At 40.5% G+C, this 18,436-nt stretch overlaps 3 protein-coding genes across 4 annotated transcripts in view; 1 reads left to right on the forward strand and 2 right to left on the reverse strand.

Annotated features, from left to right (window-relative positions):
- Positions 1–97: 97 nt before the first annotated feature.
- Positions 98–1,471, reverse strand: lyrm5b (LYR motif containing 5b). Its single transcript, XM_079567221.1, has 3 exons — positions 1,201–1,471; positions 689–755; positions 98–467 (listed from the first exon to the last, which is right to left on the reverse strand). The coding sequence occupies exons 2-3, from the start codon at positions 731–733 to the stop codon at positions 258–260; spliced, it is 255 nt and encodes an 84-aa protein (XP_079423347.1). The 5' UTR covers positions 734–755; positions 1,201–1,471; the 3' UTR covers positions 98–257.
- Positions 1,472–1,683: 212 nt separating this feature from the next.
- On the reverse strand, positions 1,684–8,309 carry nedd1 (NEDD1 gamma-tubulin ring complex targeting factor). The gene is made up of 16 exons (XM_079567352.1): positions 8,222–8,309; positions 7,151–7,294; positions 6,877–6,971; positions 6,500–6,616; positions 6,103–6,243; positions 5,760–5,989; positions 5,463–5,661; positions 5,188–5,311; positions 4,122–4,244; positions 3,885–3,926; positions 3,726–3,815; positions 3,437–3,594; positions 3,123–3,333; positions 2,851–2,989; positions 2,709–2,775; positions 1,684–2,162 (listed from the first exon to the last, which is right to left on the reverse strand). The coding sequence occupies exons 2-16, from the start codon at positions 7,284–7,286 to the stop codon at positions 2,058–2,060; spliced, it is 1,977 nt and encodes a 658-aa protein (XP_079423478.1). The 5' UTR covers positions 7,287–7,294; positions 8,222–8,309; the 3' UTR covers positions 1,684–2,057.
- A 286-nt stretch (positions 8,310–8,595) lies between these two features.
- Positions 8,596–18,436, forward strand: part of pclaf (PCNA clamp associated factor) — a 379,199-nt gene continuing 369,358 nt past the window's right edge. The window contains exons 1-4 of one of the 2 annotated variants that reach the window (XM_079567698.1): positions 8,596–8,729; positions 9,505–9,591; positions 9,915–10,092; positions 10,409–10,481. In XM_079567698.1, coding sequence (XP_079423824.1) covers positions 8,684–8,729; positions 9,505–9,591; positions 9,915–10,092; positions 10,409–10,445 — 348 coding nt within the window. In that variant the 5' untranslated portion in view covers positions 8,596–8,683 and the 3' untranslated portion in view covers positions 10,446–10,481. Of the gene's footprint in view, positions 8,730–9,504; positions 9,592–9,914; positions 10,093–10,408; positions 10,614–18,436 lie in introns of those variants that run through there. The other variant, XM_079567697.1, reaches the window with a different exon arrangement.

The following is an 18,436-nucleotide window of genomic DNA, read 5'->3' on the forward strand; positions in this document are numbered from 1 at the left end:
GCAAGTTGTGCACATGCAGTTAACTGAGGATATGCTTTCACTCAATTGCTTTAAACTCCTTTTCAATCTTTTATTAAAAACATGTATCTTTAAAACAGATTTTCTAACATTCTGGTTTAAGATTAGATTTCAATATAAACTAATATTGATTCAGACTCCGAGATTTTCCAGTCCCATTGTAGACCGAGCATTTGTTAGTCGTGACTCTTAATTTAATTCCATAGAACATGCTGACGAGGACAGTCTGGTAAATCAGATCATTTGTCTTCATAATAGCGCTGCTTCATAGCCCTGTATTTCCTCAGATAGTAAAGTGCCTCCAGCTCTCGGGACACAAACTCCCCTCTTGCAATCAACTCTTTAATCTTCTCTGGATCCTGGACGGACTTGTTTTTGACAAACGCTGCTCTCAGACGATCCCTGAAGTAATCGCCACCTTTAGGATACTCCCGGCCCAGGTACAGAAGCTGAAAGAGAGAAAATGGGATAAAATGGTGTGGTGCAGAAACCTCCAAATGCAAGCCTTGACATTAGCCCATATTAAACAATTTGCTAATGACTTTAGTAAGGAATGCAGGAAAGTTTCCATGTGACAAGCACAAATGTCTCAGCAATGGGGTCAATTAAGACACTTGGGACTAAATAAAACAATTGCATAAAACAAATCAAAGTAGACCTTGGATCTCACATTTTTGTAAAGCCGGACCACTTCAGATCTTAATGGGTTTGCCATAGTCCTAGAAGCAGGTTCAGAGCTGGAGAAAAGGAAAACAAGGTCAAGGAAAAACGAGGGTTTAATAATAATACACACACAAAACAAATTAAGAAAAAGTCCCACATCTGAAACGAGCAAAACTAGTAGGGACATTAATAGATGTAGATTATTCATATTTGTAATTGCTTCGATTTTAGATCAGTCTTGAATTGCCCAGGACAAGGAGCAGTCTTGATCAGGCCATAAGACAAAACGAAATCACAGCCAAAGCAACTCTGCAATCCAATCGGGGGAAACAACTATGACTCAAATTACTGGACGGGCTGGAGCATGTTTGGTATTGTTGAAGGACAGTGGCCAAGGGTGTACTTTGATAAGTGACATTCTCAACCTTGTCAAGGAAACATGTATGAAAGACAATGGAGGAAAATATACATGTTAAGTTAAATATATGGAGACATTTCAAGTGATTGAATTGTTCATACCTGTTCGGTGGACTTTAGGCGAAGGCACAAAGAGCATTCAGTCACCTGCTGTTAGCTAGCCAACATATGCTAACTTTTTAGGAGAGTAATTTACAAAAACATATACAAAAAAATGATGTGCAAAATGCACAGAGTTTATGCCAAATGCAGAACTATCTGTGGATGATGTGTCCTCTTCAGTTTGGCAAGCTACACTTCGAGTTAGCAGTTTTGTAAACAGCCAAAGAGCGTAAAAGTCAAGAGAACCAGTTGTTTCGTGTCACGAGTTCGTGCTTGGATCCATGCAGCCTACCGTAACAATAAATTAAAATATATTAAATAAATAAAAGACTGTTCTATGACAATATTCATTTTAACCTAAATACCCAAAAGCTAATACTTCTTTTGCCATAATGTAATAGTGTGTAATTACCCATACTCGTAAAGTAAGTGCCCAAGTATTTTTTTTCTTCTTTCTTCTACTTTTAATTATTTAGACAAAACTTTACATTAATATGCACATGATACCGTCGAAATCAAAACAATAGTCACACAGTGTTTGTCTAAATGTGCAAGCCACTTCCTCAAACGCTTCAATTCCGCTTTTATAAACTCATGAGTTCACAATTGTTTTTAAAACCCCTGAAAGACAGGAGGCACTTGGGGCATCAGCCATGAGGTGACAATGTGGAGATCGATTCTGTACAAGCATGAAGCCCATCAGTCGTCTTCACAAAAATGAATATCCACCAAGCAGATCACAATAGTTCAGTTTCCTTATGGAAAACTATAAATCTGTGTTACAAATATTCATTTTTTCTCAGTACACTTTAATTCAAAAGAGGACAGTCCATTTTCTAGTTTCAGTGTTCTCTAGTTCAGTAGTTGGTTCTCAGTTTCTTGTTTTCTTCTCGAAGTTTCTGAACCTCTTCAACCAAAGACTCGTTTACAGAGTAGTTCTCGATGAGACTGTGGATCTCGTTCTGGAAAGTACAAAGCAGATGAGCCTTCATTGACATATAAGACACTTATTGTTGGATTTTTTTGCTGATACTTAAAAGGAATAGTTCACCGTTTTTACATACTGAGATATGTTCTTGCCTGAGCTTGGACAAGTTGATGCGTACCTGTCTAGTCTTTGTGCGTGCCCTCAGTCACGCAAAAAGACCAAAGATGTTGTTAGCATTTGGCCTCTCCCAATGTATTACTATAGCTCCAAACGGGGGTGAAGTTAGAAATGACCACGCTCTTCCACGGGCACGCACACAGACCAGACAGGTATGTATCAACTCGTCTAAGCTCAGGTAAGAACATACCTCAGTATGGAAAAACGGTGAACTATTCCTTTAAGTCTTTTACTTATGAAGAAGCATATGACATTTGCAATATATTCTAAACAATTAATAAAAAACACAAATCACTTTCATTTACATAACTGGGGTCTTTTTATCGACACTGAAAATGGAAATGACTCAAAGTAAGCTTAACTTAAAAAAAACCCAATTATGTTAAATGTGTGTTGAACTTACCAGTTGAAGACAAAACTGCCGAACCATCTCCACTTGAAGGTTGATAATGTCTTTGTGGCAAGCTTCTCTGTAGGAGACAACACAAAGTAAGACCATCAAGCTTCACACTACAGTTTAAATACTTGAATGAATGAAGGCAGACCTGAAGTCCTCCAGCGTTTCATGGATCATATTTTGGATAAAGTGCATTTGAAGTGAAGTAAATGGGGCGCCATTCTGATTCGCTGCCTCTGCAATGTTTTGGGTCAAAGTTGAGGACATTGAAGCAGATGAAGCGGGGCCTACAAACAAGATGTACATGAAAATGATGAGTAGATGCATTTTGGTACCGCTTTGATGCCAAGACATTTTTAAGATATGAAGGAAAAGCAGCAAAAATCCTCGAACACATTTTATCCGTGATTTCTAATTTACCTGTTGCTGCGGCCGTACTGGTGGTTTGTGTTTCTGGTTGGGAAGGTGACCCGTAGGTGAGATGAGCCTGGACGCTGTCCCCTCTCCTTCCGCTCGGCTCCGGAGTGAATAAGACTGAATCTGGCTGTGAGCTCTGATTGGCCGGTTGGTTCGAAGAAGAGGGCGGTGTCTGTACTTCTGCCTCACCACTTGAAGAGCTGCCTTTGTCAATCTGCGAAAATAAAAACAGAATAGATTAGGACGCAGGGATTTCAATGCAGAATTTAAAACATTGTACTGGTCAATGTTAAGAGATACTGTGGAGAAACACAGACCTTCCTGGAGTCCGTTGCAGTAGGTTCCTCCTCTTTGATGGGAGGGGTCAGGAAGGTGTTATGTAGAGGGTTGTACCGACCGGCAGAGGCCATCAGAGGGGTGCCCAGTGGCGTTCCCAAAGGGGTTTTACGAAAAGAGTTTGAGCCTGATAGCAGATCTGAAAGAGAGAGAGAGAGAAAAAAAAAAGCTGTAGTTTTATAGAGAAATTTGTATTTTCAGTTCAACAATGGAGAGTAATAATTTTAGAGAATGGAATTGTAAGAAAGAGACCATGTTCAACTGTCTGACCTTCTCTGACCGGGGAGAAGATGTCCAAACTGGCTCGTCCCGTGTGCCGTGGACCTTCACCCTCTCTGGACAGCGCCTCAAAATTAGTCACTGTAAAATGACATTAAACAAGCCATACTGAATACTGTGACGTCCCAGGTTAAATTGTGTGTTTCATACCATGGGTCCTTCCCAGAGGCGTGTCTCCATTTGTCCGAGAGTCTGCAACCAACACAAACGTTACTGAACAGTGCGATTTTCTTTATGTATAGCTGTAGTTGGGTGGGTGAGTCTTGTTGACAGACCATTATAATAAATTATTGTTGAATTTTAATAAATCCAACTACTTCTGTAAAAGCTTTGATTATTATTAACGGCTCCTTAGTTGGAACAATTACCAATGTGTTTAATACTAACCTTCTCGGGCCGGAGAGAAGATGTCCAGACTGCTTCTGCCGACGTTAAACTTCTCTAAAGCAGGAAGCCCCTGAGGAGTCTGCTGTCCCTCTGCTTCTCTGGACATGGGCTCCACTGCAGCTCCTAAAACATGCACGGACTCAACCTCTGAACCACCACCTGAACTGAGCACATTTTCTTCTGTTTGGTATTACCCAAATCTAAAAGCTCCTTGGAAAAAAGCTGACAAAAACGAGGATGAAAACGCTTCTTTGTCAGCGAAGTGACAAAGAAGCCACAAAACCATACTGGAAAGCACAAATAACTTCATGTAAAAAGCGGCAACAACGCAACAAAAAAGTTACGATCAGTTTTGTAGGCGTTACACTGGCCAATAGGCTGTGAGCTCCAGTCAAGACGTTTTTAGATTTGGGTAAAACCAAACTGGAGAAAATGCGCTCAGTAAGAGGTTAAGATATGGCAAAACATTTTCTGTATGATTATTATGGTTGGATATTTTGTAACAATATTGTGGAAAGGCTCACAATAAAAAGATACACTGAACCTAGGCAATAGTTTCATATTTCAAAATAGTAAGAGTAGTTAAAAGACAGAATGTGGAACATTCCAGTTGTTGCTGTGTCACAACAACTACAACTAAATGGCAAAAAAAAAAAAAAAAAATCATGAATAAATTTCCACTTACATGCCAAAAATGCAAGAACCTAATGTCTAAACCTAATGACAAGCTGGCCATATCCTGCTCACAGCAAAGTTAGTTCTAAGAAGAGGCGAACCCGCTTACAGTAGATGCATGTTTTTATGTATTTAATTCCACAAAACACCTGTATAGAAATAATTTATTTTATTTGATCCCTTTCATTAGGTGAAATGTTCCATAGTATGAGTGTTTCATAACAGTAAATTCTTCCTGTTGGCCAAAATAGAGCAACGGTTGATGGACTATGCAGTCGCATTTGCATTTTTACCATGCCAGCTGCAACTTACTATAATGCAAAAGTTCATAATCATACTGCAAGGCTTTTGATATCACAATATTATTGACATTCTTATGACTCTAACAAACCTGTGGTGATCTCTCTGTGCGGGGACGGTCCCAGGCTGATGGAGGGGTCCGGGTGGCTGCCGCCCAACAGTTTCGAGGACGACTTTTTGCTGCTGCTCACCTTCGTGGAGCTGCTTCTACTTGACTGAGGACAAAAATATAAGTGTCCAAACAGGAATAAACTGCAGAATGATCCAAAAGGGCAAAAAGTTAATTCATGTTTATTTACTGTAGCTGCATTCATTGACCACATTCCTCTCATCTGCACCACAGTCTTACAACTAATCGCTCACTACCTTTTGTCTGGAAGTGTTCTGGAATCGCAGGCTGGTGACCGAGGTCTTGTGCGCTGCTGTGATCCTGGTGGGGGCGCTAGAGTTCCTCAGGTCATACTGGTAGAGCTTTCCTTGAGTGGATCCCACAACTAACCCGGTCCCATCTGGAGTGAAGTCTACGGCTGTGAGGGGGCTGTCTACCCGAATCGAACGCACCACACTGAACATAAAGAGAAGGCGAGTCAGAAATAATGTGGTATTGATTTTGTGCAATGTCAGACGAATTTGGAGAGGGTGATCTTCTGTCAAAAGTCTTACATTTTGCTGGCGGTGTCGTAGCAGATGATCTTCTTGTCTAGTCCCACACTGACCATCAGCAGCTCAGAGGCTGGAGAGAAGGACAGGCCCGATCCCGGGGCTTTGTGGGCGCTCTCGAAAATGTGAATCTCCTTCTGAGTGTTCGAGTCCCACAGAACCATCGTCCCGCTGTCGGATACGCTGCCCAACAAGGAGCGCCTCATCATTGACAGGCGCAGGTCATGGATGGGCTGGAGAAATCAAAAGACAGTTTGGTGCAGTTAAGTTAAAGCTCGAAAGCCGTCCCAGCGTCTCTCCATGGGCCCATTTTCCCCAAGTGCATCACCAGCCCCTCCGTAAGTACCTGGTTGCTGCCGTGTCCAAACGGTTTGCTGGAGACATTGGTGATGACGCTGTGCAGGATTATGTCTCCACTGGTCGAGCCCGAGGCGATGTGGCTGTCGTTGGCGTTAAACGAGACACACGTCACCTCCTCTTTATGATCCTAAAGACAAAAGACATGTCTTTAATTACAATTTGATCCATTATCACCCATTATTTCAATTGTCCCTATCCCAATTACAATTAGTATTAATTTTCTCAATTAATACTGGAAGCATATGTGTGTAAAATATGTGATCTTTCAATTAACTATGAGGAAATAGCCTATTTTGTGGGTTACTTTTAGAACAACATGTCCCTTTCTTTCTATACAATGGAGTAGGTTGCATTTTGTGTGCAGTTTCCTTTCAGATACATACTTCAAGTGAGCGGTGCAGACGTTTGGTTTTCAGATCCCAGATGTGAACACAGCAATCGAGGCCTCCGCTCACCACGTACTGAGAGGACGCGCTCAGACACACCCGAGTCTGCTTTTTCTGGAAACACAAATGAAAAACTTTACACAGATTCACTTTTATTCCCCCTCTTACAGAATAGGATGACCTTCTGTTTTAAGTAGTCTTAATTCCTAGAACTCTTTTCCACCACCGCTGATCACTCAAAATAAAAGTCTTAAAAAAGCACACACAAATTTAGAGCCTTCATTTTTAGGAAAAGTTTTTTAGTTGATCTACAGTGACTACAGTGCATAGAATCTGAACTGACAAATGTCGGACAATTAATTATGTACACTTACCCCCTCTGCGAGCTCCACGACCGGGACTGGAGACGATTTGAGACTGGATACAACCAGTTTGTCTCCGATACTGCTGGCACTGACCAAGTACTGGTCTGAAAATGCAGTCAAGGCTTCGGGGATTCAACAAGTGACACATAATATTGGTCACAACACTTTCCACCACACGCCCGATACAAAACTTGCCCAGTTACTTTAACATCAAATGCTGTTCGAAGTGGAATTTGATCTAATATGTGCAATGTGAATATGAACGAACTGATGAGGAGGATACTGTTGGAGCTCCAGCAGGCCTGCGCGATGGGGTGGCTGCTGCTGTGGGGGTTGAACTGCTCCAGGGTCGCCATGGAAACCGCATCCCATATTTTCACACAGTCCCCCGACGACACCAGCCGGACCACTTCATCCATGTCTCCTACTGGAAACAGGAAATAAGGTTCAAATGTAAATATTAAATGCTGAAGGATTTTTTTTAGACATGTAGAGGTTTGGAATTATTGTCCGACATAATATCTGTGCTGCTTTTATAGACATTTACTTACGCTTATTTATTTTTTGCACATTGGTGATTGGAAATATATCACTCAATAATGTTATGAAGGAAATAGAAGCAACAGTAGCACTCTTCCTGCATCAAAAATCTCAAACATTTTAGAAGGTGCTACTTTATTAACATTATACATTTATCCCACCTATGAGATTGATCACGTTTATCCAAATATGTTCAAAACTGCTGTGCTTATCATAAATTAAAATTAAACAATAAAAAAAATCACTTTAATTCAAATACTGCAAAATTACGTAATTATGTAATTTGAGTTGACTTGGTTGGATCAACAGCTGATTTCAATCCATCAATCAATCAAATTATTTCTATAGCACTTTACAACACCAGAAAGACCGAAGTGCTTCACAGAAAGATGAAAACTATTTAAGAACACAAAAGTATTGCATCCAAGACATAATTCTGTGCGTTCTATGTATTAAAAGACAATTCAGTCTGACATTTGGACTTAAAAAGGGACAGAAATACACATAGACTGTGGGGCAGCAGGCTGTTGATTTGAGCAGGCTACACTCTATTCACTAACATTGGAAGCAAATCTGCTACAACCAAGTTTCAAATAACAAGATCAAACTGAGCAAAAAGCCTGAAATATAGAATTATGAGACAGAAAACGACAAGGAAGCGTTCTATTTCAACTAAAGCTAAACATAGGCTGAGGTTTACTTCTCAAAATAGTTACAAAAAAGCGGCCTAACAGTAACATGTCGCCAGCATTCTAGGTCAACTTGCTGGAGAAGTAGTCAGGGTATTCAAAACATTTCCTAAAGTATGTCTTACCTCTTTAAATGTATATTTAAACCAAAGAAATGTACTTTTCTTGAGTGTTTTGACTGCGCCGTTCAAGTGCTCTGCTTCGACGGTGGCGGCGATCATTGAAGGATTTGGCGCCGCCTTCAGGACAGGAGTTGTAAGTGTTTGTACAAAAAGGAATCACTGTTTAGTTTTTTTTCTTTTTGCAGAGAGGTCGAAAAATAATAATTAGAGAAGAAAAACAAATGTGTGTAGTTTAATTGCCTAACTTTTCTGATCACAAATGTCCGTCTAACCTACACTGACTGAGAGTTAGTCGGCTTAGATTCCAACAGAGGGAGCCACTGAGTGTCTCTGACCCGTTCTTACCGTAGAAGAAGAGGCTCCCGCGGAAGATCTTTTTAAACGAAGGCGGGACAGTCACTCACCCACTTCTGCAGCAGCGGAGTCTCTCATCAGCGGCAAATTACAACCGATCAACTCAATAACATGGTCCGAACCAAAGCCGACAGCGTCCCTGGAGCCTACAGAAAAGGTACTGATAAAATATATTTTTTTAAATGTCTTTAAAGCTTTAATTGCGTTTTTTTTTTTACGTGTATCATTGCATACAGCCTATTCCTTGATTGTGACACACATGCTGTCAACGCCTACATCGATTATTATTTTTGCCATGACAATATTGACATTTGTAGAATATACGGCTTTAGGAGAAACGAAGTAGCGATGTCGTGGTTAAACTCCAGGCCCTTTTCTGTGTTTTGATGTTCTTTTTTCACAACAACAATCATCTCCCGCCATTTGAGTGGAGTGCTGGCGGGTTTTCAGCGCTGAACGCTAAAGGGCTGCTTGGATCACACAATGACCACATCGAGTTAGACAAGCCTTAGCGTTTTATGAGTTTTATCGGGCCACATGTACTTTAAAGTGTCAAACCGGAGTTTTTACCTTTTTCTATCTCAACTGGCGCCAGATTGTAGCGCCGCCCTGTGGACAGTGAATGTGCAATTGTTTAAAGGCCACTTTTGTTGCCGCCACAGTATTTCTAGTCTACATAATGACTAACCAGTGGTGGATTTTATCGCTAAGCATGAGGGTTATATCAACATTCTTTGTATTTATTTATTTTTTCTTTCATGTATTTGATATGAACATGACAATAGCATTAGACAAACCAGATGCATTATATTGTTGAAAAACTGCTCACTTGCGACACTGCATAATATCTATTGGGTGATTTTTAGTTTGTGTCTGCAGAATGTATTTGCGTGTATTACAAGCAATAAGTGTTCTGTATTTTTTTCTTTCAGCTGTGGCAGCGTCGGCTCCACGGAAGTCCCTTGGTGCTAGTTCTTCAAACGCTTCCTCCTCCAGCAGCAATGGGTCCGCCACACCTGGTCAGCACATAGCTTTTTTATTTGTTTATTTACACAATTTAGCCATGTATAAAGATTGTTGGTTAAACATGGACACATCACTAGCGTGTGCTTCAGCAACAACAAATGTAATGAATTTTGACGTTCGTACACATAAAACTCCATTACCTAAAGTGGCTAGTGACAGTACAAGAGCAACGAGCCAAACAGGTATCCTACCAGTGTTTGTCAAGCCCCGAATGCTGACGTAGATTAAAGCATAAACATTTAGCTTAAAACTTGCGTTATTGTGCTTTTGTGGGTGAGGATTGTTTTTCATGACATTGACGTGTTGTTGTTCACAGCAAAAGGCAAGTATGCCGGTGGTAACCCAGTCTGCCCGCGGCCCACTCCCACCTGGCAGAAGGGCATCGGGGACTTCTTTGGGGGCCCACCTAGAATACCTGAGAAGGAGAACCTGCAGCCCTCAGTGGAGGACGAGGAGGAGGCGGGCGGCAGCGGGACGTCCAAGGCCAGCAGGAAGTGCGTTCCCAAGATTTATTATTTACAACACTAGCAGCTGTGTGAGGGGTCACTACATTCAGACAAAAGGCATTAGGTTTCCATTGTACTAGTGAACAACCAACGTACAAGCGGATACAATATAATTAATTACACTGCCAAAATTCATAAAAGGCACTATACCACATTTAGTTTAGTTTCGTTTTACTTAGTTTAGTTTTAGTTTAGTTTTACTGACACTTCACATTTTACACCAGATAATGCGGCAGCTGTACTATATTTGAAAGTTCTGATTATATGACTTGAATGTTTCTAAATTGGACTCTTCTCTTGGCAGATCCAGACCACTCATCGTTGAAGATGAAGATGATTAAATTCCTCGCCATCTAATTTCCTTGGAGAATTGTCTATGAATTTTAATGTACATCTGTAAATATTTTCCATTCTAAAATTTCAATCTGTATAGTTCATCTGTTTTTTTTAAATCTTTGAAAACCTTTTTGGTTTGGTTTTGCCTGGTGTGGCACAACAAATAAATTGAATGTCAGCTTTTTCTAACATTTTCTGTGTGTCGATGTGTATTTGAATAGCTGCAGCTTGACAGCCATATTATAGAGGTTATGCAGATTTATTTAAATCTAGATAGAAATGGAACCTCAAATGAATGGACTAATCAAACGGTAGCATGAGATGGAACATCTAATTAAAGAATAATGCACATTTATTTAGCCGTTACGACATCACACTTCTATATATGGAACAAATTATACCATGCCGAATCAATAATTTTAGTTATTCATATTTGACTCAAGTAAAAGCTGAGTACTGAGTAACTGATGTGTCAGTAATGAAAGTGCCGTCATGCATGAGCTTAATATAGAACCTGCAGTTACGCGTAAGACCTGATGTGGCAGTATAAAAATGTGTATAAAAAGACCAACTTGCATCTGGTCCCTTTAATGCACATGGGTCAAACACAAGGCCCGCGGGCCAGATGCGACCTGTGAGACGATTTAATGTGGCCCTTTGTAGTGCATGAATTTCTGAGTATGTCAAAAAAAAAGTAAGTCTAGTCCATTCCTGTGTGGAGTTATGTATTTTAAAGTAATAACCAGAATACTCACTCCAGCCACTAGGGGGCGGCTTCAATTAAAAAAAGGAAAGATTTCCCCACGTGTCCAGCAGAGGACACTGAATTAGAGATCAGGATATAAACTGCATATTATGGCCATGTGGTAATTGGTCAGTCTGCCCCAGGGCGGCTGTGGCTACAATTGTAGCTTACTGCCATTGAGTGTGGAGTGAATGAATAATGACTATATGTAGCACTTTGAGAAACGTGTGACACAAGCTGATAAAGCGCAATAAGTGTAAGCCGTTGTTATTTATGAGGCCACAGTCCTTTACAATATATGCGGCCCGCGACCCAAACGAGTTCAGCACCCCTGCCTTAATGGGTGCAGCCGTGATCACACACCAATGTGATGCTTTTAGGCAAACTTGTAACCATTAATTATAGTTCAAAAATACGTGTGTCATGTTTACAGCTGGGAGGAGAGCAGTTTTATGGCTGACTTATCTCTTGGTCTTCAGCCCTCTCTGCGTTTCCTTGGTACAAATCCACAACAAACATCACAGACACGAAAATAATCATTAACTCACACAATGGGCAGGTGACATGTTTGCTCTTTTACAGACACACAGAAAAAGGACTGATAATGTTAAAAAATGTCAATACGTAGATTTTGTAATAAATAGACCAAACAATGTCAAATGTTTAGTAAAATATTGCACTTTTAATTCAAATTATACATCGGCTTCTTTCATTCCTGAGTGGAAAACGTATTTACAGATAGATTTACATATGTGACCTAAACTAATAAGATTAAGTTTAGTAACAATGCTGCAGTTACAGATTGATCAGGAGAATCGGCTACATGTGGTTTATGATATTTTTCAAATGTTCCATAAATGTAACATTGAGTTAAACATTATACTGAAAGTTTCAAACAACAGTTTCCTTTTACAGTAAAGTCTTGGCTGAGGTTTTTACTGCTCTGACTTTTATAACTATGTGAGCTGGTTACAACGTGTCAGATTGGGTCCTACCCTTATGAAACCCTACAAATGCCTTAAATTCAGACTATTGCATTTCTTATTGTTGTAGCCAGAATAATATCGTTTAAACCTTTGAAACTATAATTACATGTAAAGCACTGATTTTTTAGGCTCTTGGCAGAAATCCTTGTTTAAGAAATGCAGTTTTGTCATTTTATTTTTACAAAGATAATACACTAATAGGAAATAATGTCAATGGTGCATGAAAACCTGCTTATTATATATGTCTAATCACTCACTTTGATTCATTTTACAGACTGGACGTTATAGCCCTCTCCTCATCTGAGTCTTCCAGTTTTTCCCCGAGTCCACTGTCCACGTCTGCGTCGTTAAACTTCACTTTCGGGATCTTCATCTCCCCATCGCTATCGTCGTCGTCATCTTCTCTACTGTCCGGGATGATCAACACCTCCTCTTTCGCGTTCGGGTCGATGTCCTCCTTGAACCAAACCGCCTTGTACCCGTCCTCCTTGGATTTGTCCTTCGATAGAATGGGCTTCACCTCTTTCTCGTCGTCCTGTATGGGGGAAGGGGGTCTCGGGATGGACCTGGGTTTGGGTTTGTCTGTCTCCAGTCTGGACGGGACAGTGCCGTTTCCAATACCACCTCCAGAGGGGCCTCCTTTGTTGTCTTTATCGTCGTCGTCGCGTTGGAAAGCCTCGTTTGTGAACTGGATGCCCTCCTTTTGACCGGACGGGCCCAGCTGGAAACAGAAGTTATATCATTAAGACAGTACTAGATCCATTATCATTTTGTGACCATGAATTTCCCTATTTTCTAAGATCTTAAGTATATTTGTGAGTATTTGACCTTGCAGTGGGCCAACGGTTGTATGAGTGGTCAGCATGGCGCCTTTACTTTCAATCACTGTGGTCTCTACAACGCTCCAGGATCAATTTTCTTGTAGGTTTTCTGCTGAGAGGGTCCGTCAGCAGTGAAAACCTTACAAACTATTGATCCTGGAGCGTTGTAGTCCAGTTGATGGAATGTAGAGGCGCCATGCTGACCAGCCACGGGCTCACTACGAGGTCAAATACACACACACACACAAAAATTGCCTTTTCTTTTCATATATAAAGTTGCGTAATGCACCTTTAAATCATGTAAAACCGATTGTTACAGAGAATAATGCAATTGAATTTGCATAAAAGTAAAATAAGTAACAAATCTCTTTCTCACAGAGCTCCTGAAGGCACTGGCCTCGTTGATCTTCTTCCAGTCAGAGTCTCCTTTTCGGATCTTGACAGCGAACACCGCAATCACCACGATGCAAATGAACAACAGGACCCCGAGAGTGGCTCCCAGGGCGGCCATATCCGCAGACGTGAAGCCTCCGGAAGGGTTTACCACAATGCCTTCATGGTGCAAGTGAGTAAAAACACAACAGTTAGTACCTGCTTGTGTTTAAGTAGGTTCAGGAAGTACTCACACCCCTGTATTTATTTCAGTACTAAAATCTATAAACTAAAGCAATACCTCAGTTTTATGAATGTTCAAAAAAGCAGTTGTTTTATAGGAGTTTTGTATCAGTGTCAAATGTTAGATAGTTTGTAGTTTGTATTTTAATATAGGATTGTCCTGTAGGATATATACCAATAGAAAACAAATATACACAATTTCAGTGTCAAAGTACGACATAATAAAACTGAAATATTGAAAGGGGTCTGAATGCAGTCTGAACCCACTATTTTACACAAAACTGATCATATTATTATCATATTTAAAGCAGTTTTGATTTCTGGCTTAGCCACAAAGCATGAAGCTCTGATTGGTCGCTTTAAAGGTGATTGTTGACATTTTCATCACAGTCAATGGACAATTTGTTTAATCTGAGAGTGGATGTGACATGTTTGTTTATCCATTTCACCAGAACAGGGTAAACTCAATTCTATTTATGATCATAATAATTATAAAATGTTTTATTTATGGTTTGACATTGTGATGTTTTACGTTATTGTTGGATATGACACAGGAAGAGGTGCACATTCCATAACAATATGCATTCATACTGTACATTGTCAGTGTGACAATGTACAGTATGAATGCATAATGTTTTTGAATATACAGTATAAATACCAACTTTTTTTTTCTTTCTTTTTTACTTTTCCCCATAAACTGCCACTGCTCTGGTGTCAAAGACATGGAAACCAGTCACATGCACTTTAAATGTCACCGACAGCCACATTTCCTCTGAGCAGAAATGCTTAATAAAGCGTGTTCTAATGACCACATAAATCATTTTTCAGATCTGTCTGTATTTTTGTGAAATCATTTTATAGTTTGACAGCTAGCCCATTATTTACATATGTTAACTTTTTCTCATATGTGTAATTTTTCCATATGCGAGCTGGCAAAACTCCTTGTATGACTTTGCTCATCAATTTCAGAACACTAACATCACCTTAACGTACAATAAAAGCATGTATTACCTTTAAAGCCACACTGCAGAACATTCCACGCCATATCTTGCTAAATCACTAAAGGAAATTGAAACTATTTTCAAATATGAAGCATTTGAAAGAGGATCTTATGTATTTAAACTGCATCATTACACTTTCCAACCCAGTGACACCATGATCCCGCCCCTCATATTGTTCTATCTCTAATCAAATCCCTTTCCTTAACTCTAACCTTAACCTTAACCCTAACCCTAACTTTAACCCTAACCCTAACCTTTAACACTTGTAAAACGATAATATTAACTTAATAAGCCAACTGAAAAAGCTGCATTTGGAGTGACGTCCAGCTAGAATTCGCAGGGGCATGGCTTATAGCTGAACTTGGTTGGAAATCGAAATGAAGCATTTAATCCTCATGTGCGGATACTTGTAGTCGAAGCAAAGCAACAACATCGCCATGGAGACGACCTGGTGACGTCCCGCTCTTAGCAAAGTCTCAGTTCTGAAGAGAGGCCAACCCAGTCACAGTAAAGACGTGCTTTTAGGAGGTATTTTCCAAACAATGAAAACACCCATAATGTAAAGAATGTTTGCATTTAATTCTATTTATGAAATGAAATGTTAAGCAGTGTGGCTTTAAAAGTCTAAGTTTGACCTGATTAAGCACGGAGCCAAGGTGGTGGTCCCGGTGGTGTCATTCTTTAAATTCGTGTTTATTGTTCTATCATCTCAAAAGTAATGTGCTGGAAAGTTGATGTAAGGGTGGGCACCTGTGTGAGCTGTGACGCCTTCAGTGGTCAGCGCGGGGTCGGACGTTGGATCGCTAGGTCCTGTGGTGGGCTTAGAAGTTTCTACAGTGGATGGGCCAGTATTAGGGCTGGTCGGTTCAGGGTTAGTGGTGGGCTCTGGCGACTGGTTTGTGGTAATATCAGTGGTGATATCAGGGGTAATAGGGGTTGTAGCAGGGGTTGTATCAGGGGTAGGGACAGTTGTTTTTCCAGTGGTGGGTTCAGGGGTCGCAGTGGAGACCGTGGTCGGAGGAGCAGTGGTGGTGGGCTCTGCGAGAGGAGCACACATCGCAGCTTAGACCCTCAGCAACTATGTACATTCTTACTGCTGACATTTGCACCACAAAGAGCCTGTACAGCCTAAAGATAAATATAGTTGTATTGTGGACATCTTAAGTTGGCCCTGTATTTATATTGGTATAGTTTAAACCTTTATTTGCTCTTTCAAACATAAAAACTTGAACATTCAGTTAAAAATACATGACGTACTCATGCTAAATGCTAACAAATACATGTTTAGATGGCCAGTAATCTTCTCAGCATTGCGCAATTTAAGCAAAAGCAGCAATCATTTCAGCTTCATGTGGTCAGGATAGCTAATAATTGGTCAGCTTTTGCTTGTGCTCATGATATGAAGCCTGTGCTTTGTCCTACCTTCCACCACCTCCACTACGAGCTGAGCAGTCACTTCCTCACGGTTTTTTGTGTCAATGGCTTTGACCTGAATGAAAGAGTCAAGTTAGGCTTTCATTTTGATGTTTTATGTTCTAAATGAGCTTTATACTTTTGTGTAAAAGTAATTCTCCAAATAATGTGTAATGACAAATTACCTCCAGGTTATACGATCCAGCATCAACAGCAGTGGTCATGAACAAGTATCCATTATTGACTGAAAAGTCGGTGTTTCCCGAAATGGAGTAGACAATATAAGGATTTATACCCTGTGCAAAAACCAAAAGAAAATTGTCTGATAAGTAAAAGTATCCCTGTGTATCCAGGTGCTTTGCTTCTGAATGTATGGTGATGCTTTGATTTACAAATGCATCACAGAGTCATTGTTTATCAGCTCCATGCTTGAGTCCTTACGCTTATGCTCATGTTTTCTCACCCCGACAGCAGCATAGTCCTGGTCAGTCGCCAGTATTTTCAGAGCTTTGCTTTTGTCCGCAGCCTCCACAGCCATGACTCCGACGCCCTGCACCATCGCCTCGTACTGCGCCTTCTCAAACTGCGGCTTGTGGGCACTTTTGATCACCACTTCGATCGTGAGGCTGGTCATAGCAAATTGGTGCCTGCTTGTGGCTTGATAGGCCTGACAGAGACACACAGGCACAAACACAGCATAAAGATCCATTCAGCCATTTTATGACTGATTTTTGAGAGTTCCATTGCTCTTGGAAAAAAATTGCAACAATATGAAGATTTCCTAATATGGTTAACTAGACTGGGTTGATTGACCATATTTGAAATGTTTTACTTAAATGTAAAACTCCTGGACAACTGAGCCGACATAAATTCGCTAATTCAGTATTTGTGACAATGATAAGATCTCAATCTCTTAACACTGTATATGACATTGAAACATTGTTTATGTTTACTGTTTAAAAAATGTTCCTATTACCATCACAGACATGTGCACAGTCTTTGTCACATCAACCGCCTCCCGCAGAGTAATTTCCCCGGTGTCTTCTCCGATCTGAAACAGACCCTCATCGCCTGAAAAAAGTAAAACATTCAGTCTCACACAGCTTGTGAAGTTGCATCGCCAAAGTCTTTCCAAAATGTGTCCAGAATAAAGTGTTTGATGAAGAGCCGATGTGAATCTTCAGACCTCTGAATCGGTCAAACTGGAGGCTGAATGTCGACCTTAGTGTCATTTCTTCCCATTTCATGCAACCCAACGTCTGTGTGAATGTGAAGTTCACTCACCACTGATGATGGAGTATTTTATCGGCTCGTTTATTCCATTGTCTCCGTCTACGGCCTGAATTTGTTCTGGCAGCAGAGGCAAAGGTCCATCCTGAAAAATGACACACAAATGTTGGTCAGTAGGAGTAAACAATAGCAACAGACCAAGGTATAAATTTGATGTGTTCAGTCTGTAGTGACTGACCGGTAGCTCCCCGAGGTTGACCGTTCCACTATATCCTGTGTTGGGACAGATTGTGACACCCTGCAGGACCACCTTTTCACAGGGCCTGAACCAGGGCGGGCGGTCGTCCACGTCTGTGATGGTGATGTTGATGGTGGTGCTGGCTGTGTAGGACAAGACCGAGTCCTGAAACACAAAGTATGGTTTAACATATTTAACATATTATCACATATTTATACCACAGCCAGTTCTCTAAATGTAGTTGTTCAGCCCTAAAAGGCTGGTGGGTCAGTCCCAAGTGCAAATTGAATTGAACTGTATAAGTTGTACATTGACAGAATATCCATACAGTGTTCTACATGTCTGGGCGAGAATAAATATCCCTGTGTGATTCTGTGTGTTTCTGATAAAAGTTTTTTTTAAGTGATCACGATTTTAAGTGATCACATCAGTAATCGTAGTAGTACCATTAAGTAGTTGTACTTTTCTGTGTAAAAGTATTTGTATTCCATGGCAATGTTTGGTTTATGTCCGGTCATGCTCACCTGAACGGTCAGTGTCAGTTCAACATGTTTAATGTCGTCAAACTGCAGAAGTTTAGCCACAAGGATATCAGCCACATCTGATGACGAATCCAGCTTGAAGGCATCCTATCGACAACCAGACACAGCAATCAGAACAAACTACTGTAAACCACACGCTTATTTCATCACTGCTATATCGCTATAATGTATGTCATGTGATTCGCTACAATCCTTTGGTCCAAAAGTACTGCTCTTTATGATTTGATGGATGTTTTTAATGGTATATAAAAAGGCAAGATATTTCCTCCGTCTTCACTAATAGATAAACCAAACATATTTTTTCTCTTACAGATGCAGAGAGAGTGTAGCTGAGTGGGTTCAAGTCGCCGTCTAGATCATCTGCTTTGATGGATTTCACAAGTGTATTTATGGGTGTCATCTGGG

This window comes from Gobius niger (assembly GCF_951799975.1).
Source record: "Gobius niger genome assembly, chromosome: 12".
Taxonomy (NCBI): Eukaryota; Metazoa; Chordata; class Actinopteri; order Gobiiformes; family Gobiidae; genus Gobius; species Gobius niger.

What these genes read in the sequence shown, in the direction of transcription:
- nedd1 (XM_079567352.1), bottom strand. Translation starts at nt 7,286, where the DNA reads ATGGATGAAGTGGTCCGGCTGGTGTCGTCGGGGGACTGTGTGAAAATA. An exon ending in TCGTGGAGCTCGCAGAGGGG is followed by an intron (nt 6,617 to 6,876) that starts GTAAGTGTACAT and finishes TTGTGTTTCCAG; the next exon opens with AAAAAGCAGACTCGGGTGTG. An exon ending in TTGGACACGGCAGCAACCAG is followed by an intron (nt 5,990 to 6,102) that starts GTACTTACGGAG and finishes TGATTTCTCCAG; the next exon opens with CCCATCCATGACCTGCGCCT.
- lyrm5b (XM_079567221.1), bottom strand. Translation starts at nt 733, where the DNA reads ATGGCAAACCCATTAAGATCTGAAGTGGTCCGGCTTTACAAAAAT. An exon ending in TGGTCCGGCTTTACAAAAAT is followed by an intron (nt 468 to 688) that starts GTGAGATCCAAG and finishes TCTCTCTTTCAG; the next exon opens with CTTCTGTACCTGGGCCGGGA.